Source organism: Eleginops maclovinus, chromosome 6 (genome assembly GCF_036324505.1).
Source record: "Eleginops maclovinus isolate JMC-PN-2008 ecotype Puerto Natales chromosome 6, JC_Emac_rtc_rv5, whole genome shotgun sequence".
NCBI lineage: Eukaryota > Metazoa > Chordata > Actinopteri > Perciformes > Eleginopidae > Eleginops > Eleginops maclovinus.
The window spans coordinates 6,326,864-6,350,739 of record NC_086354.1 but is presented as its reverse complement, the minus strand read 5'-3'; the positions used below and the strand labels follow the sequence as shown (position 1 = coordinate 6,350,739).

At 38.1% G+C, this 23,876-nt stretch overlaps 2 protein-coding genes across 2 annotated transcripts; one reads left to right on the top strand and one right to left on the bottom strand.

Moving 5' to 3' along the window:
• Positions 1 to 1,319: 1,319 nt before the first annotated feature.
• On the top strand, positions 1,320 to 5,910 carry LOC134866262 (peroxiredoxin-6-like). Its single transcript, XM_063886337.1, has 6 exons — positions 1,320 to 1,346; positions 1,712 to 1,836; positions 2,970 to 3,126; positions 3,931 to 4,080; positions 4,799 to 4,945; positions 5,263 to 5,910. Exons 1-6 carry the CDS (start codon positions 1,335 to 1,337, stop codon positions 5,389 to 5,391), a joined length of 720 nt encoding a protein of 239 aa, XP_063742407.1. The 5' UTR covers positions 1,320 to 1,334; the 3' UTR covers positions 5,392 to 5,910.
• A 304-nt stretch (positions 5,911 to 6,214) lies between these two features.
• On the bottom strand, positions 6,215 to 23,876 carry fggy (FGGY carbohydrate kinase domain containing). Its single transcript, XM_063886336.1, is given in 18 exon segments — positions 6,215 to 6,425; positions 6,526 to 6,636; positions 7,624 to 7,685; positions 10,486 to 10,580; positions 10,797 to 10,917; positions 11,074 to 11,148; positions 12,331 to 12,428; positions 12,431 to 12,492; positions 13,043 to 13,104; positions 14,532 to 14,639; positions 15,305 to 15,408; positions 16,464 to 16,592; positions 16,703 to 16,818; positions 18,151 to 18,239; positions 18,421 to 18,572; positions 21,620 to 21,731; positions 22,919 to 23,112; positions 23,437 to 23,876. Coding segments are annotated over 16 exon segments (1,650 nt in total). The 5' UTR covers positions 23,102 to 23,112; positions 23,437 to 23,876; the 3' UTR covers positions 6,215 to 6,425; positions 6,526 to 6,554.

The following is a 23,876-nucleotide window of genomic DNA, read 5'->3' as shown; positions in this document are numbered from 1 at the left end:
TTCCACCTCTGCTGAGAGGTAGTAGGCTCATGCCAATTATGTTACTAGAGTTTATATTTGGGGTTTGTAGTCTATTTCTTGTTTAGCATACTGCAGCAGACTCACCTGTACCTCACCTGAATTGTGGCTGACAGATGGATAAGATTAACGGACTATGGGTGTAATAGCACATTTTTTGGAATACAACATTATATCGAATCTTAAAATTTCCTTATATGATTTTGATTCAATTCAGGGTCCTGCAATCAATATGAGAAAAAAGATATACTGTATAAGCCCATTTAACAAAATTAGTTTCAGGAACGGAAAAAAGCAACTTCAATATTATTTTACAATTGTATTATTGCTCTTCCAAGTCTATAAATGTACTTCTTAATAAAGACGCAGATGTGCAATAGGAGTTTCAAAATAGTGTAGTATTTTAAAGATGGTAATATGTTTTAACTCTGCATAATGATATCGGTTGGTCGTTCATTGTCTGGGAGACGTTTGTGTTACTGTACCTGACAGTAACTACCTTTAGCCTCAGTCTAAAAAGTCATGTCTCTGCCCTGACCCGATGCCCCATATAAGGGAAAAACTGGTTCCATTATCATCCGTATGCTTGTTATGCACTGCCTTCTGGGGACACATGTTTGAACCTGCAACAGTTTAATCTACTTGAGAGATACCTAAAAAAAAACATGTCTTTGTATAGTTTAGTTTGAAAAATCCAAAAGTATATTAAAGATTTGGAGCTGGAATTTCACAATGATGTGCAATATTGACAGACAAGAGACTCAGCAGCAGTAACTAACCAATACTTCAGATTCAATGTGGCTACTTATATTTTTGTAAAATGTACAAAACTATAGATAAACAAAATATGAGCATTTCAAAGTAAGTTCAGCATAATTCATTGCATTACAACGCAACAATAAAGTTACAACATCAGTAAATACAGTATGTAAACCCTCACTACATTTTAGAGTAGCCAATAATGAGTAAGAAGAAATTGATATAACATGAGTCATAGGCTTTGGGGTTTTTAAAATTTCATTATGGAAAAAAGCCACAACTTCCCCATGGAGAATCCTCACAGGCGCACACTCTGAACCGCTTGGACAGCCACAGGTGCATCGCCAGCAGGAGCAGGAGCGTTATGGAGAATATCGGCTGGCTCAGACTGACCGCAAAGGTCTTCAGGTGGCGCTCCAAAGAGGAGTAAGAACATCTGCACTGGCGGCGGGCATGGCACTTTAATCTATCCAACCGTCTTTATCGATCACCTGTGGCCTGAACACACTTAATACCCTGCTGTACTCCGACGCACAAACATCAGGCAACTGGGGAGTATGGATAGAGGGGTAAATATAACGTGCGTAAATTATCTTTGCAATACACACGTAATTAAACACAGAGCTTTAAACGTATGCTTTATTCTTGAAGGCAATTTTATCAATACATTGCTTATAATACATGAGCATATTGTCGTGAAAGTGCTGCGCTTTACACAATGTTAAACATTAGGTAGGAAGTATTATATACGCGTACGTAAATGAGTAATTTGGGACAACCAATCAACGAAAGGGTGCCCTGAACGCACCGCAGTGACTGAGTCAGGTCATGTTCTATTGTACGTGTCCTGTGCAGGTCACAGTTAATGATGGTGATGTAAATAGAGAAGCCTGTGCAGGAAGTTTCCGCCTCTATTTAACGCAACTGTCTCCAGAGCGGCACAGACGCCTTCACTGTCACTCTGAACATGCCGGGGCTGCTGCTCGGAGATGCATTTCCAGACTTCGAAGCGGAGACCACCATTGGAAAAATAAAACTCCATGAATTTCTCGGTGACTCGTAAGTAGGCATCTTGAAGATATGGATATTTAGAGTATTGATTCATAGGAGTTTCTAATATTACTAGAATGCATGAAGGGGAAGCAGCTTGAGTCCAGTTCCTCTTACGGTTTCTGACTTCTGCTTTATGCTAATGAAGTATACATTTATGAGCCTAGCATTTTAACGTTAAAGGTTGCATGCATATTATAAAGTCAACCAGACTGGTGCAAACTGATCTAAATCCACGACGCTGAAGTTAGCATCCGATTCAGAGTTTCTGATTCGGCAGTTAAGGGGAAAGTTAAGGGATATTTAATTTACAGCACTGTGCGAACAATCCTGTTTTTTTAACCTCTTAAATCGCTGCATAGCCGATTTATTTGGACTAGATTATCCCAGAGAGTCTCAACATTCTTTATAATACAGTTTCAGATTTGTGAAAGCTTATTCTATGTGTGAAAATACAAAAAAACAAAAAAAAACAAGAGAGATTTTGATGCTTTTTTCACATCTAGACCACCTTAGACCTGGTCCTGATCTAAAACCACCATACCTAGACTCATCAAATCTGGACTAGATTATGCCAGAGAGTCTCCACATTCTTTATAACACAGTTTTGGATTTGTGAAACCTTTAATCTATTTGTGAAAATACAAAAAGGGCGATTTTGCTGCTTTTTAATTTATCTAGACCACATTGGACCAGGTCCTGATCCAAAACCACTATACTAAGAATTGTCAAATCTAGACTAGATTATCCCAGAGAGGCTAAGTATTCTTTATAATACACTTTCAGATTTGTGAAACCTTTAATCTATTTGTGAAAATGCAAAAAAGTGAGATTTCGCTGCTCATCCCTCAGTCACATTGCCGACCTCATCAAAAAAGGTTGTCACTTTCATTGTTTTTGGAACACCAGAGTCATGAAGATGTCACTTCTGGTCACCTTTGTGTCAGGTGCACCATTCAGCTCCATCCTATTGTGCAACCAAACAATAACCTAACCTCACAGTGACCCCGAAATGAAAGATTTACATCAGAAGAGAGGAAACTGGGTCAGACGGAAACCTCAGGTTGCACGTCCTCACTTTGACGGAATCAATGACCTCGACTAACACCTGACACATCCTCACGTATCTCTGTTTATTCCAGATGGGGGGTCCTGTTCTCCCACCCCAGAGACTACACCCCGGTGTGCACCACAGAGCTGGGGCGCGCTGCTAGACTGAGCAGTGAGTTCAGTAAACGCAACGTCAAAATGATCGCCCTGTCCATCGACTGCCTGGAGGATCACCACGGCTGGACCAAGGTGCTGTTAATACATCAGAAGGGTCATAAGAATAAATGAGCATCAACGTGTTTTGCAGGTCAAAAGAGTGTAAAGTGAATAACACATACAGCATGTCTTAATTGGCTACTACATTTATATTTTACTGTGTTTAGTGCAGGTCCTAGCTACACACTGCAACACAGTCATGTTAATGTTGATGAAACTATGGGGCTCTATTATGCTTCTTGGGGTTTTCCCTTTCCTGTAGTATGTTGTATGTGTTTTCTGTGCAAAAGGTTAAAATCACTCCCCCATGCCTGAAATGCCTCTATTGGACTGCTCTTCCTTGCCTATTACCACTAACATAGGGACATGTTAGAACTTTTGGACATCAGAGCATGGAAACATGTCCCAGCAGAGGAAAAAATACAAATATGAAACCTGAAAATTAGTATAATATTTCATCTTTAAAAAACAACTACATTACTTTTAAAGCTAGCTCAGCATTATATGTAAGCTGCAAATTTCCCATCTTTACAAGGAAAGCAACTATAGAATTAATTTCTCAGACCTAAAACTCTTCGATTTCGCAAGACAAAGCAGGTTTAGTCAAATTTAATATAAACTGAAAGCAGTTTAAATGTAGTCTAGACTGCAGCAGCTGTAGATAAAACAAAGGTAAGACAGTTCGGAGTTGTCAGGGAACTATAAATAAGTAAACTGCATATTCAACACAATTTTACCTCGGCTGTGTGCCACATTATACATAACTCAAAATAGTTCAAAATGCTATATACACCACCAGTGTAGCTACCAACTAAGGTCTATGTCTCTACAAACTAGGACATCCTGGCATACAACTGTGAGGACTCGGCCTGCTGCTCGCTGCCCTTCCCCATCATAGTTGACGATAAACGGGAGCTGGCAGTGGCTCTGGGCATGCTGGATCCAGATGAGAAGGATAAAGATGGCCTGCCCGTCACTGCGCGCTGTGTAAGAGTCTCCACAATCAAATTCAGGTTTTTTTTCTAGGCAGTAGGGCATGATTTTCACTATTTGATTTTTGTAGCCATCACAATAAAATAAATGTAAATAACGCTGAAAAATGTCTGCTTTTTTGCTTTTTCCGTGTCTTACCAATTACACTCATTTATGCGAGGGTGGTTGGGGGAGGTAAAAAAGCAAGAATGAAAACAAAAGTAGATGATTTATGGGCAATTTATTATTATACATTAGGATTTGATGTGGCTTGCAGATGCTTATAGCAAATACAAATCTAAATTTAGAATATATAAATTGCTGTTTATACTGTTTTTAATTCTTTTTGTGAGCAGAATCCCTAATTATTAATATTGTACTAAACTCTACGCACAGCACGCAGACTAACACTTTGCATGACAAAGGCGTTTCAAATAAAGGGTATAACATCCCACTACAAATTTGCATTGAAATAACACAATCAAATACAGTTAGTGTTTGCTTTTGGCTGATGGCACACTTTTCAGTTCAGTTTTGGCCCGACAAGGGTAAAGGTTAACGCACACCTGATGAACACTATTTTTTTCATAGATGTATTATTAACATGATATCAACTTTCCATGTTTATATACAGCGGTTTTCATCAATACTGGTATATTGTGACACTATTAGGCACAGTTCAAACTTAATATCGACTCTCATGCCTCTGGAATAGTAAGTTGTCTCTGTTTAGGTGTTCATCATCGGCCCTGACAAAAGGCTGAAACTGTCCATACTCTACCCGACAACAACCGGACGCAACTTTGACGAGATTTTGCGAGCGGTGGATTCTCTCCAGCTCACAGCGGGGAAACGAGTGGCAACACCTGCAGACTGGAAGGTAGGTCACACCTGTGTGTTTGTACCAATCTTTTCAGCCGCTGACTAGAGGTAACCTCATACTGGCCTACCATGCTTTCCATGTGAATGGATCAGGCCCCTTCCTACATGGTTCCTGGAAGCATGGACCCTCCAGCACATTCACTTCACTCTATATTGGCCAATTGGTTTGCTACTAATTCACTGCGAGAGGGACCCAGGTACCCCTGAACAAAAACCTGCCTGATTGCTATGCTGACTCCAAAATGGAATGTAATGTAATAGAACAAATAGATATTCACCAGAATTACTTACGTTATGTTCTGTGTCTCCATTCAGCCTGGAGAATGTGTGATGGTTCCTCCCAGCATGTCTGAGGAGGAGGCAGCCGCTTTATTCCCAGCCGGCGTCTACACCAAAGACCTGCCCTCTGGCAAGAAGTACCTGCGCTACACACCGCAGCAGTGAGCACGACGCAGACAGACCTGACATTCAGCACTTATTTATGTCAGTCAGTCCAGCAGCTCTCAATCTGGGACTCTAACGACCTTATGTCCTGCGAGTCTGTGTAAGCAGCGGACAAAACGCCTGAATGAATGTGTAGAGATTATTTTTAAATAAAGTGATTTTAAAGATGGTACATCTCCGAGAATCATAGCTGCAATGTTTAGCCTAGTTTCATAATGGGGATTGTTTTTGCAAAGGGGGAGGGGGGGCTTGAGCTAGGAAAATGCATTTGTTGATATTGAAAGACGTAGCAAACAGTTTAGTATATACAGCATGGAAAAGAAGCTTTTCTTCTGTAGGATGAAACAATCAACAATTCAAGTTTAAACTTTATAGTTTACCCACTTCCTCTTCGCAAAAGAGGAAGTGGGCAAAGGTGCTAGTTACACAAAGGAGGACAGTGAGAGCAAATAAGGGTATTGCTATACATTTGTACTCTTTTAAAGTGACAACTATACCTCATTAAACACAGTAAATGAATCCCTTTTTCTAATTTAGCCTGATAATGCTTTTGGGGGTTACCCTTTTTTTGGCTAAAATCCCTGTTTTCCCTCCAGAAGGTTAGCTTGGTCCAGCAGCGCCTCCCTGTCCCTTCTCCACGATGATGTAGTTCTGATATAAGGCTTTCCCTCCTCACCGTATCGTCAGCATCTCTGTGACTAGCAGACAGTAGGACAACAGAGGCAGGACAAGCTGTTTATAAAAAAAGATGTCACCAATGAGTCGGGGCACCCTGAATTATATATCCTAAAACACATTAGGTTGAAGTGACAGTAAAAAAAAATCCGTTTAATTATTTATTAGGAATTCATCTGAAGGTATTTGATGGTGTGTGACTTTGGACGGAGCTGAGGGGCCACTCATGCTATGATGTCATCACATTTAGTCCTGCATCCCCCTCCCTCCTCTTCATGGAAAGATACAACAGTTCTCCTCCACGGAGGTTTTCTGTGTCTTCTGCATGTGCTGTGTGTAGCCTCAGGTAGCTGTTCGTCCTTTAAAATATGAAGGAAAAACTGTATCATTACTATCAGACAAAAAGCACCAAGGTTAACACTTCTGATCTCGTTTCAAGTCATTCGTCATCACGATTACGTCAGAGTGAGTCAGTCCCAGCAGCCGAGTCATCTCTGGCTCATGAGGGCCTGGTACTCCCTCTGGTGGGCGAACAGACGCAGGAACACTTTGTTCTTTCTCTCATAGAAGCTAAAAAAACACAAAGTAATTACACATATGGGATGTATTTGTAATAAACAAAATTAATTTGAAGAATAACCTCCCATAGGCTCTTATAGAGAATATATGGCATCATGAAAGAGTGAACACTATGTTGGCACACATACAAAGGCTGATAATACCAAAAAGACACACAGTACCAAATGTTCATCTTGGGCTGGACCAATATGACTGTGCTAATTCAATATAAAAAAATAAGGGTCACTCAAAATCCATCTTTATATCGCGCCCTGGAAAATATTAAAGAGACCACTGCAGCATTATCAGTTTTTCTGGTTCTACTATTTATAGATATGTGATTGATTAAAATTAACATGTCTTTAATTTATTCTATGAACTACTGAGAACATTCCTCTGTGTTGGAATTCAACAGACAGTGGAATGGAAGGGTTTTCATACATGTAGAGATTGAGATTTAAGAACGATTGGAAGTGGTCTTTGGATTTTTTTCAGAGCTGTATATACTGGGTCACTTTGCACATTTAAGAGCAATGCGAATGGGCTTTCCTGTAGAAATAAAGAAATAAAAGGCATACAACATATATATAAAGATAATGTGCTGGATGTCTCAAATTTGAAAGACAATGAGGAAAAAATATTAGCATATTAATTGTTTATTCATCTCAGATCACAAAAATGCTTACGCATTCAGCACGGAGACTTTTTCCAAGCTTGCTGAAAAATTCGTACGTTTTAATTTTGTATAATTCGTATAATTTCAAGATGTCTTTCTGCTTCCTTCTTTTTAAAAAAAAAAAATAGATAGATTTTATGCTTGGGTAAATAGCATATAAAAGTAAATAAAAGATGATTAATTGAATAAAATAAAATGAAAAGGTAGAAATACATATACATTTTTAAAATTTTGATTTGCTGCATTCTTATTTAATTTATGTTACTATACCACATTACAGCAACCATGACTTTCACCAGAAAAAATAAATGTCTTTGTCTCACCTCCGAAGCTCACAGTCAGGCTGAACAACTTTCCCCACTTTAGCCATCCTCTCCATCGCCTCCTAAAATATAAATTGCAAAGACATCGCTCAATAAATCATGAAATACACATTTGGATTTTGGGCCTGGCGTGACCCAGTTTTAGTTTCGACACGAGCCAACTGCAGTGGTTTTCTGTGTGGCTGAGTCTATGACTAATGCAGCGCTGGGCCTCTCTGCTTTTAAACATACAACACGCAGCCAGCAGAGGATCAGACTCAGAGTTATGGCGGAAAACAGCTGACAGGTGCAACAATAACATCTTATTTTTAGTTTATCTGGCTTAAAAGCATTCCATTGTGCTCCAAAATCTGGTACTGAAAAAACAAGGGATGATGGAATGACCTAGCGAGAGATTTAATAATCACTTTTTATCTTTAAAACGTTTTTATCTTAAGTAAATGGCAGGACGACTTCAGAATAGGATCATATTTAGAAATACGTTATTAATACATACATATTAGGTTTACTGACAGTTTTTCCATTTGAGGCTAAATTTAAGAAAAGTTAAATAAATGAAATATGTACACAAGCATATGTAGGAAGATATGCTATAAAAAGATTAAACAAATTAAAGTAAAAAGTAATACGATTGTTAATAAACATACACATTTGAAAAGTGAAAAATGTCCCATAAAAGATCAAATAATATACAATATTTATATAAACATAAGAAATACGAACACAATAAAAAAAAGAAACAATGAAAATTAAATATAATGTCCAATAAAAGATCAAATAAAATAAAAATGTCTGCATCTTATAAACATATCTGAATAGTGGAAGTAACCATTGATGGGAAACAATAAAGTCCTTCCTCATATTCAATCATCCTAACAGCTTCACATTATTGGACACATAATATTCACTCCGGGTTTTAACATTGAGACCTGGTGTGAGTCTAATGGAATCCATCAGGAGTCATGAAAAAGTAAATAAATATAAATGAAAACTAGTATTACACATTTGGTTTAAATCGAAACACATGAAAACAATTCACTAAAACCCGCTGTCCCTCTCGCAGCCTATTTCTATCGTTTTTTCTTGTTTGTGCATAAGCATTGTTTTTATATCGTATTGTTGTGCTTCTTGTTATTTATATCCTGGCAATTACATAGTAAAAACACTTGTGTGGCGATTTTACCCAGCAGATGGAGGCATTGAGTGAGCAACAGTGAGATCTGTGCTTTGTGCATTTTGAGGTCAACTTTTTTGGGCTATAAAATATGAATGTAGGATTCCACACTACTAAATACATTTCAAAACATACACTTTTTTTACATAGGGTCGCGCCACTGATTTCACCCATGTTCAGTTTACTCTTCATTAGGAGAACTACAGACTGTGGAAACAACCGGATATCGTCTGCTGCGGCTCTGGAAACAAAACTGTTGTTACTTCCAGTTTGGCATGACATTTAACTGTTAGCCTGGTCTTCATTACAAACTGGAGGTGTTAGTATGCAAGAAGCAGGCATTTAGAAGGCGACGCGGTCAAATGAAAAGATTTGAACCAGTTTGGAAATCAGTGTTTGTGAACATTTATAAACATTTTAAGCTTTTTGGAAGCAGAGCTGTTTAATGTGACAAACACAGCTGTTTAATCAAAGGTTTAAAGGTCACCTGTTACGCTATATTTGAACAATATATTGCAGGGCAATATCTATACAAAACATGTCTGTGAAGTGTTTTGCTCAAAATACCAAACAGATCACACATTGTAGCCATGCCTCATCCCCCTCTATTTCAGCCCTGTTCCTGAAGTGCTGATTCTGTGACTGTCGCTTTAAATTTGAGCTGAGCTGAAGCTGGCCACGCCCCTTTGGCATGCAGCTCTCTCTCCTCTGTGAAAGTTTTCTACCAGGAGAAGATACTCAGCTAAACGCTGCCCTGATTAAACCCCATATTATGTTCCAAAACACATCCAGCATTATTTCTGAAACACTTCTCAGTGTTTACCACTAGAACAGAGACATCATATGTATTATATAACAACAACTCTAAGTCCCTCCTGCAGACATCCTGCTGAACACACAGACACACAGAGGTGCTGTGGAGGGGATTTAGATGCTGACTGTATATGGGGGATGATAGGTTGGGACGTGTCATGTGGGCGGGACGTTCAATGTAAAGCCAGCCACATTTCGGTTATGATGTCATAACTGAAGCAAATCTGGATCAGCTCGTTTGTATCCCTGTTTTTAGAGCTGTGGGTAAGGAGGAAAAGAGAGAGGGTTGTATTTTCTGACACTTTGCGAGTCTCCTTACACACCGGGGACACTATTTATGTATAAAAGACATCAAAAAGTTCATTTTGCATAGTAGGGGTCTTTAAAACAAAACACAGTATATCCTTTCCAGTTGAGGAGGAGGTTACCGTTTTTTCCCACTTGCATGAAACAGCAAATGCAAATTCTCATCGTGAGTTTTCATGGTGTCTAATTGTATTTCAAATGGATTTGAGTGAAAGAGTGAACAAAAAGCCTTTTTCAAATTTCAAGATTAAAATGTAAGCTACTCGCGCATTTACAAAAATTAAAAATAATCTCTTTGCCAGAAGTAATAAGCCGTAGAAACGTATACAAAATGAGACTGCATCATCAATACCTTCACATTCAGATAGAAATGTATTACTGGTGTTATGAGTTTACTGTAGCTTCAACTTCATTTGAAAAACACCCTAGCCCTTATACTCTTTCCTATAAGGTTAAATCTAATAATCTGTGTCAAATTTAATCACAAAAAAAGTCTAAATGTTTTTTTTGCCTATGCTGGTGTCATTTTTAACACTTTGTGTTAACAAACTGTGTGTGTGCCACTCCACCTGTATGCTGCTGTAGTCCTGTGAAGCACATGCACCCAGGACTGCTGCTCCTATTAACACCGCCTCTTTCTGGTCAGGCAGCACCACAGGCAGTCCTGAAAAACACAACATTGAAAAGTGGCATTAGCTGCAGGCCTATATGGGAAATACAGTAACAAAAGTTTGTATTTTCATATGTTCACTTTAAAATAAATTATAGAGATCTAAAACGTTTTTGTGTTATTATTATTTGTACATTTTGGATGATATGTATTTGTTGCTAAATTGTCATCCACAATATTAAATCTGTCATTGTTACTGGAGTTGTTTACCTGTAGCGTTAGCGTGAATCTGGACATACAGAGCATTTTTGCTCAACCCGCCACACAGGAAGAGGGTCCTGATGTCATGTCCTGCTTCCTTCATGGCCTCTAGAATATGAAGCGTACCAAGCTGAAATCAGATACAAAGATAATCAATCAAGTCAAAATGTTAATTATTTTGTCCTTTAAGCCTTAAAGGACAAAAGAAGTTTTACATTTAGTACCTTAAAGTTAAAGATACTAAGATGTCTGACTGAAGTGATTCTAAACAAAGGAAAACACTCACAGCCAGGGCTTGTATTGTAGCCAGATATAGGAGAGCCAAGTCATCCAAGGTTTGGGACAGTGGGAGCCCAATCACCTGAGAAACAGTAAGGAGTCATTCCAGCAAAAATGACTCAGTGCTGAAGAGTAGGAGTCAAGAGAGGGGTGCGTTCAACAACAAAAAGGATGGTGAAAGCAGAGCTGTCGTTCAGGGTCTGGTAACTGAAATCAGCAGTGATTCAGTAGAAACAATATGCACCAGTTATCAGCTTCCTTCCAGGAAATACAGAAATGGCCTGAAAACAATAATTAGATTACTGAACACATAAATAATCTCAGTTTAGGACAACGTCTTTTCCTTGTCATTGCTTCTACTGTTGTGAAATCCTAAAGTAGATCTGTATCTTATTTTTCATGAGATGAATATTGACTGGTGCTTTACTAAGTGAGCTGATGTAATTAGCAGCCATCTTACTGTAGTGTGGTTATATTATATTATATATTTAGGTTAGAGTATAGTTCAAAGAAGAGTATTAAAGTATATTTTGGGACATGTACATGATACCACTCTCATGTCTGTTTTCTTACATATGGAACTCGAGCTGGGAGCTAGCTAGCTTAGCTTAAGGAGTAGAGGCAGGAGAAACAGCTAGCCTTGCGCTGTCCAGAGTTCCAAAAATCTTCTAAGGCTTAACTATTAACAAGTAATCTCATCAGTTAAATCACTAAACAAATCTACATTTTTGTTTTGTGAGATGAAAATTGAGCTTGAGCTTTACTGTGGTGCTTTGCGAAGTTATTAGCTTATTTAATTAGCTGCTAGCTAACTGTATTGTTAACCTATTTATGTTAAAAGTACAGAAAAAAGTTTTGTATAAAAGTACAATTTGGTAAATACAGTTATTCGGTTTATTCCTAACATTTACATACTACCACTCTGATGTATGTGCTTTTCATATGAAGCTGGATCTGGGAGCTAGCTAGCTCAGCTTAAAGAGGGGAGACAAGGGAAGAGCCTGCCTGTTCGATGTTTTAAAATTATTTTAAGGTTCACTTACTGACATCTCATTTCTGTAGTTAAAACATTCTTTTAGGAGTTGAGAATTGACAATGAGCCTCACTATGGTGTTTTGCCTTATCCAAATATTGTGTCTAATGCGATTAGAATGATATTAATGCTGCAACCCTAGTATGTGCACTAATAAATAATAATAAACTCAACCATGCTTTGACGTATAAAATTACAAGTCACATAAGGCCTTGACTTATGTTCCCTCACCATCCCCTTCAGGTTGGGGTCAGCCAGGGGCGACCTGTTGCCGTGGAAGTCCGGCCACACGTGAAGGCTGGAGCCCAGCAGGTCAACAGCAGAACCGAGACAGCCATGGAACTCAGGTGGCTGTTCAGATAGGTGTAGACGTTCTCGCCATTTAAGGGAAATCTGGGGAAAAAACACGTGAGTGAATGCAGAGAATAGGCATGGTAGCAATAATGTTTTTACTGACATTTAAAAAAAAAACGTTTATTAAAATCAAAGTTATGTTTAGAAAATAAAACAGTAAATACTTTTGCAGCTTTCACAGAATGTTCGTCTTAGATTTTCAATGATTCAATATTACTCTCATTTAAAGGCCAAGAAAACTAAGTGAGTTGAATCAGAAACACTGTTTTTGGACCTCAAATATTATGGCAAAAATAACTGCAAACATTGTGAACTTTAATTCAACATTTTAAATAAATACAAAAAATTTGTCTCAAGGTAAGAATTGAACAAAGTCGTGAACAGATGCTGAAATAATAATACCATACCAAGAAAAGAAAAAAAGACAAAAGAAATCTAATTCAACTACAAGTGAGTTTTATAGTACAAAACCTCACTAAGCTTCTTATCTTCCCAAAGCTTACTGAACATTATGATACGTCAGCAGAACAGGGATGACAGCTGTGTTTGAATGTTTTTGGGAGACGCTTCAGATAAAGCATCGGCTGACCTCTGCCGTGCCTCTTCCTGGAGCTGCGTGTAGGCGGCGTGGCCTTTCACCATGTGCTCGATCTAAGGGAGGAGAGAGAAGATTTACAGAAAGGATTAAAGACGATGCGGCTGATGACATACGGGCTTGCGATGCTGCAACTGCTGATTCAATTCATTGTTAAATCTATGAAATATTTGCTAATTCCTATGTAAAGTTACTGGAGCTTGAAGGCATATTATAAAATAGACAGACTGATTTTATCCCTCGAGCCTCACTTTAACACAAGTTACTCTGATGGCCTTAGAGGTCAAAACAGTAAAGATAAATGCCATAGATATATCAAACATATATTTTATTGTACTTTCACCATCTTAAATATTTTAAACAATTTCAATCCTGATAAAACACAATATTTGTTGGTTTCTTTTACAATGTTAACACTTCAAAAGCCAGTCTGTTTAAATAATGTTACCATTGTTTTTAACTAAAAAATGTTTTTGTTGCCTGTATGAAAAATGTGATGGGGATATTTTTTTAAGGCTTGGATATTTTAAGGGTAGGCGATATCATTACGTTTGATGCATTGCTTTTGTCATTTTTTGTGTCAAAAAAACATGAAAATAACATGTATTTGCCTCATCGGGCGAACCCCAACTAACATTTTGAAGCAAGGGCTCTAGAATAAATGTTCAATATAATAGAATGCATGATTTCATGCTTTAATGGCATTGGGTTTTAATGGAGAGCATTTCTACTTTTTTATTATAGACTTACTTAATAGGCTTAAGGTTCAAATTGATTCAAATTGTCCCAAGTGGGGTTTTAAGGTGCCATAGAAAGCATCTATCTGGTATTGTTAATTGTTCTCTGATGTCTACAAAGAAGGTTTATAACTTTGGTTGATCCAAAAAAAGTCAAGATGTGGTTTTAGAGACCCATTTATAACCCTATGATTTGGTCCTAGAATGAAACAAGCTGAATTGCCTTATTTTGGGGCTCATTTAAATAATTATGACGAGCTCTGCTCTGATTGGCTGGTTTACAAAGAGCAATCCATGGCTGCCTCAGATGAATTTGAAGAACAGCCAGATGGTCGGAGATTGGAGATCAACTTACTGAGCGGTAAGTGATAGGGTTAGTGTTTCCAGCAGCTGGTGTATGCAAATGTTGGGGCTGGACTACCGTGTGTGACGTAACACACAGGGATTGTTGTAATTCGCCTGTTTTACCGCTGTGATATGCATATTCATGATTTGCACGTGAAGGAGGAAACAATGGTGTTTGAGGTTCACGGTATGTCAGTCCAATGTACCGAACTCTCCTTATTCAACTATGCCAAGGTAAATACAGTTTTCCATTCTATGGCACCTTTAAGTTTTTTAACGGATGGCTGAATCACGTCTGGGTGTCTTTTGTGTACATTTAAACATGGATTTTATACATTTTGTGTCTACTTGATACAGTTTTTTGTCAGTGTAATCTGCATAAAGCTCAACAGTGCACTGACCAGCCTTCCTGTGGCGCTCTGTCCTCCCTCGTTGAGCCACATGCCCGGCACCATGGCAGACAGACAGGGCCCCCACACCCCTGGCACAAAGAGAGGCTGCTCGCTGACCTGATGCACGTAAAAATAAATAAATCACATGAGCAATCTATAAGGAGATAAGAATAGCTGAAGTAAAATGATGTAAACAACTACAATTCAACTTTAAATTCACAAACTAAAGATTATCCGACATTTACACAACAAACAAAAAGAATGTACAATATTCATTAATAACTCCTATAGAAACAGAGAGTTCATGTATTAAACAGAAACATTTACAAGCTAAAAAACACCTACAACTAATTAAATACACTAAAACTAACCGTAACTACTAAATGGTCTCAAAATATTCATTTCATCTATCTAAACATAAAAACCAGGTAAGATTTAACAAACAGAGAAGCATTTTAAGGCAAAAATAATAGTACAAATAAAACACATGCCCATTAGGTTTCAAGAATCTACTTCAAATGTTTAACTGTTTGTTATTTATTGAGTTGAATCAATCCTCCAATATAAAGCTATAGTATAACTGAATTTCAACAACAAAAGAAAAAGTGAAGAACTGGCCCTGTCATGATCATCAGGAATGTAAGTTTGCTTTTAATAAATTGCATACTTTCATATTAGTATACAAATTACTGTTTGTTTTAAATTAGTTCACACCTTATCTATACAATACTTATTTAGGATCACTTTATAGAGCAGGTGAAAAGTATCTGTGAAGTGCTCACCACCATGTGGCAGGTTGATGTCCCGCAGATCATGGCCATGCGTGATGTGATGGGCTGGTCCTCACAGGGCAAGTTCAAGCCTTTAACATCTGCACCTATCACACCTGGAAATCACACATTGAAATGTATCAGAAGTATTTATTTTGCAGGAGTAAAACACATGTTTTGTTTTTTACCACAGCACTCCTGTAAGACCCTGGTAATGGACAAATTGTGATTATTTGCAGACAAAAAAAGCTTGAAATCCTTTTGATGTTTTGGTCCAACCATGACATGGCATGCAACACTGACATTAACTGCTAAAATAATGTTTATCAAGCTGGTTTCAGTTTAGGGTGGAGGGTTCATCTACCCGTGAGGGCGGTGGGGGGGGGGGGGCATGTCACATCACTGTGACATGCCTGACAACTGAAAGTGCTTCAGAGTGTTCCAGCCTCTGACTGATAGGACAATGTGTGATGGGCAGAGGTCGCTGCCAGGGGTCATAGGTCAGGGTTCATGAGCAGTTTATCTCCCAGAACAAAACCAGATGGTGCGGTTTTCTGAACAACAGCCCTAAAGCTACCAACATGCTAACAGATACTGCACACAGCAGCATCAATAAATAACAGACACGGGCTAATTGATTGGGTATTTCAAAGGAGGTGCATTATTTAAAAAGGTTTGAGAAATGTTCTTTCTTTTTAGACTTTTGGTCAGAATTGTTATCTTTTCGCATAAGAAACAGAAGACTATTCCATGTGCTGTGGAAATAACCTTGTCCATCGCCCTAACAACAAATCTATATTTGTGCCCTCAAAATATCCTAATTTTAACCAGTCGTTAAAATTCTAAAGTTGATTTAGGCTTCCTACGATTGTTCAATGTCTTTATTTGAGACACCCCAGGAGCTTTATCTTACACCCACGCTACAAAATGTCGACTTTGGACTTTATCTTCTGCCGTCCTCCTACCTATTTAGTCTTCCATATTCTCAAGGTCTTGTAAAACTGCTCAACATAAATTGCCCTGCAAACCCTTAAGAGCTATTTAAAGGAGTTTATATTTTTTTAAATGTTCAACTAAAAGCTTAGTGACACCCGGAAAGAACCGTAGATTTTTTTCTTCTTCATATAATTAGAGAGAACAGGAGTTAATAAACAGGTTTCAGATGTAATACCAAGGCCTCCAGCATGAGCATCAATGAGAGAAGCCCCCACTGCAGTTCCTGTCTCCAGTCCCAAATCTGCTGCTGCCTCCTGGGTGAGGCCGTCCCCCAGTGGGCTCCCTGGAGAACACGTCATGTTGCCTGGAGGACAGAAAACAGCTTGAAAGAAGGATTTGTACATGCATGTATATAATTTTCTTTAAATCATAAATATACAATCAGTTCAACGCTTTTTTGCAAATGTCTTTAACCTAATTTGGAAGAGTTGTTCTCCAGGAGATCCTCCAGTCCAATGCTCGTCCAGAAACCAGCGTCCCATCCTTCAGGAGGGCAATAAGTCCACTTACAGACCAAAGTACATAAAGACCTGGGAAACATTGCAGAATAGTTATTTGTTGGACATTTATTATTTTGTATTAATGAACAAAACATACAATTAATAGATGCTACTTAAAGCTATAAGACTATAGTCAGACAGCAGCGATAAGACCTTGCTGATCATTGTAAAACACTAAAAACACACTCGAAACAAACTAAATTAAAATGTCTGTCTGTCCACTGCTTCAACAACTCTAGTTTCAGATTAACAAATGGTTAGAAAACTAAATATGTTACAACCCAACCACGCTCTCTGTAAAGTGTATGACTCTGCCCATGACACACCAGAAAGTAAATCCAAAAACGCATGCTCATCTACTGTCAATTGGAAATGACTCAGTGATTATTTTGGAGGAAAAAGGGTGTATCAAGTCAGTGAACACTCCCACTGAAATCACAACGTGAGGTCACATTAAGGACATCTGGTCCAAGCCACAGAGAAGGCACATAGAATGTGTTTGGGTTGTCACTATTGGTGTGCTGTGTGGAGGTGAGGTTATTAAAAATACCTGCACCTGTCAATCAGTAGTTTTGTTTGTCACCAAGACGGGCAAAAGTTGGGAGCATTTATTTCTGGTGACCTCTAACGCATCGCCAACACAATTTAGTTTTGCTATGGAGTGTTGTATAAGTACAGTTGCATAAATGAGTCCTAAAATCTAGAAACGAATCAGCACTTTCAACCTCCGGATCCATCGTCTCACAAATGTTTTTTTTTTGTGTGATTGGTTAGATGCCTGAAATAACACCAGTGGTTACAAGCTGAAGAGATTTTCAACGAAATAAAATATGTTATTGGTTACCCCACTGGTAAACTGGAACTTTCTATGTGGCGTAAAAACAGCGGTTGCTAATCAGGGCTAAATTAAGAATGCCAAACCTCATCACGCCAAACATTAGCTAACTGTAGCTTAGCGGTGGTGAGATGAAGTCATATGATCGTGCTGTAGTTTGTTTATAGCATTATTAACGTAAAACAAATAAGTATACCAGGTAGAAAATTAAGAAGCATCATTTTAGAAAGTAAGTGATAATATAAAAGTATTGAAGGAGCCGGTAATGCTAACAAGTGGCTAAATTGTTTATGTGAAAAGTCGCGAGAACACACTCTTTTTAACAGCCATTTGATTTAAGGATGTTCTATCTGCTTAGCTTCACTATTATAATACCAGTATATAGTCCCTGAAAACAATTTGTAGGTCACAGTCAAGTCTTTTAATTCCACTCTGTAATGTTAAACACATATTACACATGTAATCAATTAACAGAACAGGCTTAAAAGATTAGGTAGTATTAATGACTATCCAATAAATAAGCTCACCGTGTCAAGGAGCCTGTAGCTTTCCAAGACAGGAAATCTGGAAGGTCAAAAAAGTGGGCAGCTTTGTTCCAGCAGCGCTCTCTTAGATTCTGAAAGGAGGAATTGAAATTAAAAACGCCCAATCAGTGAGTAATGGCAGCATGAGGTCAACAACAAACCGTTTAAAAAAAAATTACTGAAACTAAAGCACACACATGCTGAGCAGCTAACACAGACAGCGACAGTAAAACACAGATCAGGGCTCCAGCGGTGACCTCGCTCACCTCTCACCTCTTTGAGCCACAGCAGCTTGGGGGGTTGCATCTCTGGCGACATGACCCCCCCCACCCTGCTCAGGACCCCATGGCCAGCGCTGGTTATACGAGCGGCCTGCTCTGCAGCTCGATGGTCCATCCACATGACCACGTTCCTTTGTTCATCACCTGGGAAAGAGATGAAGGGGTAGATCAGTTTTAGTAAAAGCAAAATGTAAATACTACTAGGGCTGTATTATCTCATTTCAATTTTTTCAATTTTGTTCTATAAACTATTATGAATCAAAGATAATCGAGATGAAATGATCATTCTACCACTTTACGTTTGGCAGTGATGCTCAACATTTGATATGATTATAAATCCTTCAGTATTACAGCAGTGTACTGACTGGAACATGTTGCATATCTTCATCAGGTTGTAGCAGTGCACTATTACATATTTTATACAATTTATCTGGGTCATTATTATTTTTATATACCATCATATAAATGTAATGTATAGTAGTTATCAGTAGGTTGTGGAAGTGCACTAATGTTATAACATGGTCAACCTTTTTTATTGCGATTTAATTTATTTTCACTATTACTTTTACATTTTCTTTATTTAGTAATATACAGTGGTATGCAAAAGTTTGGGCACCCCTCTGAGATTTCATGACAATTTGCTTTTCCTTTATAATAGAAGATCACAGCAACAACATTTGTTTTCCTACAAAGATGTAGACGTTTTAGTGTTTTCCAGACCAAAATTCTTAGGGTAGCATTACATAGTTTTATTATAATAAAATAAAATGCAAAAAATGGGATGTGCAAAAGTTTGGGCACCCTTATAAATAGCATTCATTTCAACACCTGTACGGATTTATAGCTGACAGGTTGCTGCACAAAATTGCTTTGATTAGCTCATTAGACCTTCAATTACAAAGACAGGTGGAACCAATCATGAAAAAGGCTATTTAACATAGGTAATAGCTGGCTGTGCCTGGCCTAGGTTCTTTCTTAGGGAGTGGCAAGATGGGGACCTCAAAACAACTCTCCACTGACCTGAAAGCTAAGATAATCCAACATTATAAATTAGGAGAAGGGTACAAAAAATTATCTGACAGGTTTAAACTGTCTGTCTCCACAGTCAGAAACGTAGTTGTGAAATGGAAGGCCACAGGAACAGTCCGTGTGAAGGAAAGATGTGGTAGGCCGACAAAAATAGGGGAAAGGCACAGGCGAAGGATGGTGAAAATGGTCACAGAGAAGCCACAGACCACCTCCAGAGAACTACAACAACATCTGGCTGCTGATGGTGTAGTTGTTCACCGTTCCACAATCCAGCGTACTTTGCACCAGGAAGAGCTCATTGGAAGGGTGATGTGCAAAAAGCCTTTCCTGAGTGTTAATCACAAGAAGAGTCGCATGAGGTATGCAAAAGCACATCTGGACAAGCCAGAAGCATTTTGGAACAAAATACTGTGGTCAGATGAGACCAAGATTGAGTTATTTGGTCATAACATGAACAGGTATGCATGGCGAAAAAAACACACTGCATTCAATGAAAAGAACTTGTTGCCCACTGTAAAATTTGGTGGAGGATCTATCATGTTATGGGGCTGTGTGGCTAGCACAGGTACTGGAAAACTTGTTAAAGTTGAGGGCCACATGAATTCCTTACAGTACCAGGAGATTCTTGACAAGAATGTTCTAGAGTCAGTCACAAAGTTGAAGCTACGCCGGGGTTGGATTTTTCAGCAGGACAATGATCCTAAGCACCGATCAAAATCCACCAAGGAATTCATGCAGAAGCACAGGTACAATGTTCTGGAATGGCCATCCCAGTCCCCAGACCTTAACATCATTGAAAATGTATGGATTTATTTGAAGAAGGCTGTCCATGCACGGAGGCCAAGAAACCTGACTGAACTGGAGACGTTTTGTGTGGAAGAATGGGCCAAAATAACACCTGCCAGGCTTAAGGGACTTGTCTGTGGCTACAGGAGGCGTCTACAGGCCGTTATTGCAGCAAAAGGAGGCAATACTAAATATTAATGGAATTATTTCTTAGGGGTGCCCAAATTTATGCACATGCCTATTTTTGTTTGAATGCACATAAACATGTTTCTGTTTGACCAATAAAAGTTATTTCACTACTGAGATGTTTCTGTTACCATAAGGTATAACATATGTTAAAATGAAGTTGCTGCTTCAAAAGCTCAGCAAGTGACAAACTGATGCAGTGGTTTTCCTAAGGGGTGCCCAAACTTTTGCATACCACTGTATGTATATTATTTTTCTCCTTTCTTTGCAGTATTTTTTCAATGTGTTATTCATTTGTAATTTATTTAAAGTTTACAAAAATCACCATTTGAAGAAAACATTCAGGACATTTATTTATTTGAAAGATAAAGTGTAATAAACGCACAATTTTTCCAAAGCCAATGAGTAATTATGTTAATGAATAATAATGATCTCAGTATTGACCTAAATATTCCTGATTGGGAGTTTTGCAAAATACTTGTTATATCTAGACGGAGTATAAGCTGTCATTTATCCTGAGTTTATGGGTCCTGACTGTGGCCCATCTTTCTTAATTGAAAAAAAGCAAAACATGAATCAATGCACACTCCAGGGGTTCTGCTCTGTCGCTAACCCTGACCTCTGACCTTGCTGTGGAGGAGGGGCTTTACCTTCAGGGATCAATAAAGTATCCCATTACATTAATTAAAACAAATTGCACAAGCTGAACACAATAACTGAAAGGCTTCAAGTCAAAAATCTCCAAAAAATACATTCTAGTAAAATTGTACAACTTGAATTTCAAAAACATAACTAATTTCACCCTAATTAACCACAATTAAGTAATTACTGTATGTGTATATACATTGGGGATATGCAGAATACATGATTGTGATTAAAAACCCTCACAATAAGCTATCATGGTAGGGACGTTGAAACATTAAGCATTTTTCAAAAAAGACAAAAAATATCATGCGATACAGAACAGACTCACAATGGTGTTGTTTATCAAATAAAAAAAGTTCCATTGTCATTTTATTATTTGTAAGCATAGTTTAATGAATATTGGGATAATATCAAGTATGGCCATTTTTTGGGAAGGAAATCTTGAAATTCTTCCATGTTTAACATAGCTTGTGCTTTCCTAAAGCAAAATATATGATATTTGAATTACAAAGATCAGGATATAAGGAAAATAATGTTTCACTCACCATGCTGACTAACTGGCACAGGCTGGAAGCTTTGGTCCAGAACAACGAGAGAGCAGGTGGCATCAAAGCCGATCCCTCGTACCTGACTCCTGTCCACACCTTCGGTAACTCTCTGGAACAAATATAAAATATAATGGGGTCCTACATGAGGTGTGACTGTAAGAGGATATGTATGCATCCATAAGCAGGCACTTCATAATAATTCAACAGACTTTGTGTGTCGTAATAACAATGAACTCAATAAAGTTATGATGTATTCCCACAATGACCAGCGTGTTTGAATAACCCTTACAGAGAGTTCCTTGTCATGTCAGCCAATGACACCAACAACATGATCTTGTAACCCGAAAACTACCTTTACATTTGCCAAGGAATAAATGGAAATACTGTTAAGCAGGTGAACTACATTTTCAGAAATAGAAAGTATGATTTAGAAAAAAAGAAAGAAGATAAAAAGAAAAAAGAGACAAAAACAGCAAACCACTAACTGTGATCATCGTACATACACACCTCCCACCAAGTTGTAAACCTAAAGCCATGAGTTGCCATTGAGAGTGACTATAATTACTTGCTCAAAAAAGTAAAAACAGTTCATGAATATAATAATCAATAATTATATAGCTAAAAGTTAAACATTTAGCTTAAAGTAATAGAAAAACAGTTTGTAATATTAGCTTTGAGTAATGGATGAACTGTTGGCCATATTAGATCAAACTAATGGATAAACAGTTAAAACATTAGCTAAAAGTAACAGATAAACAGTTACAGTTTTAGTTTAGGGTGATGGATAAGCAGTTGGAAATATTAGCTTAAAATAGTTGATAATACGTTTAAATATTAGTTAAACGTAATTGGGGGAAAAGTAACATTAACAACGGATAAACAGATTAGATATTAGTTAAAATAATGGATAAATTCATGTGATATTAGCGGTATTGAATAAACTGCTGAAATATTAGCTAGTGGTTAGGAATAAACAGTTCAAATAGAAAGCTATAAGTTCATTCAGCTATTTTTTTTTATAATTGAAATAGTCGCTATTTTAGCTGAAAGTAAGGCATACATGATTAATATTAAACTTAAAGTAACTTCATTGATGGAAATAGATAAATAGTTGAAGGTTCCAGCTCCCAAGTGTCAGTACCAAGGTTAATGAGAATGCAAAGATGAACAAAACCAACATTGTATGAAAATATATATATATATAACAATATCCCTTTTATGTGGTGTTAGCCTACATCACATTACAACCACAGAACCAGTTGTGGGGTGGTGGGGGAATCTCTGAGTTTAGCCTACCTTGACAGCAATGCAGCATTTGTCCCAGATCTCAGTGGAGGACTGCACATAGTGGTCGGTGAGGGGCTCCCAGATGCTGATGGGCTCCTCTGCCGTGCTCTTCACCCGGCCTGCCCGGGTCACCAGAGCGGCCCTCACACTGGCAGTGCCCACATCCACCCCCACATAACACACGTCTGCCATGAAAACAGCAGCTGCATATGTAGAGGAGGGGGAGCAGAGGACCCAGGTGCTGATTATTAATCCGTTTACACTGTCAAAGTGAACAATAAGTGGACGGTTTCGAAATAGATAGAAGTAAGCACAGATATCGACGCATGCAGAGTACATTTGCTGTTAAATATGTATGTTTTGGCGCATCAGAGACTGAAAACTTGTCTAATATCGCTGCTGCAACAGATATTTTCTACCAATGATTTGCACAGAATAACGTTCAAATGCACACACAAGAGTATATAAATCCGTTTTTCACCGATTGTGAGGTTTGTACACCACCACGAACACATCTCTGAACTTACCGGCGGATTAAGATGCCATTTCAGTAAAGAAGAGACTAGAAAACACCACTTTGGAGTTTCTGAAAATCGTACTTTGTACTGGAGACTGTGGCTGCGACGGAAAGCGAAAAAGGCCAAAAAGGGCAAAGTCGATTTTGCGATGAACAGTAAAGTCCGAATCAAGTCTAGTAACCCTTGCGGTTTGGTCGTTTTTAATTATCATTATTATGCCGTTATTGTCTCCATGTCCTCCCCTCGATATGTATTGTTTGTGTGCTCCAACTTGTTGTATAAAATAACACTGAAAAAACACGTTTCATTTGCAAGTGTTACATTCATTAACATTGAATATCATAGGAAATATTCATGATTGGATAAGAGGGTACTGGGGCAACAAATAGATTCATCTCAAACATTTTAAAGCACTTAAAACTTTCTATAACTATTATATGACAACATAT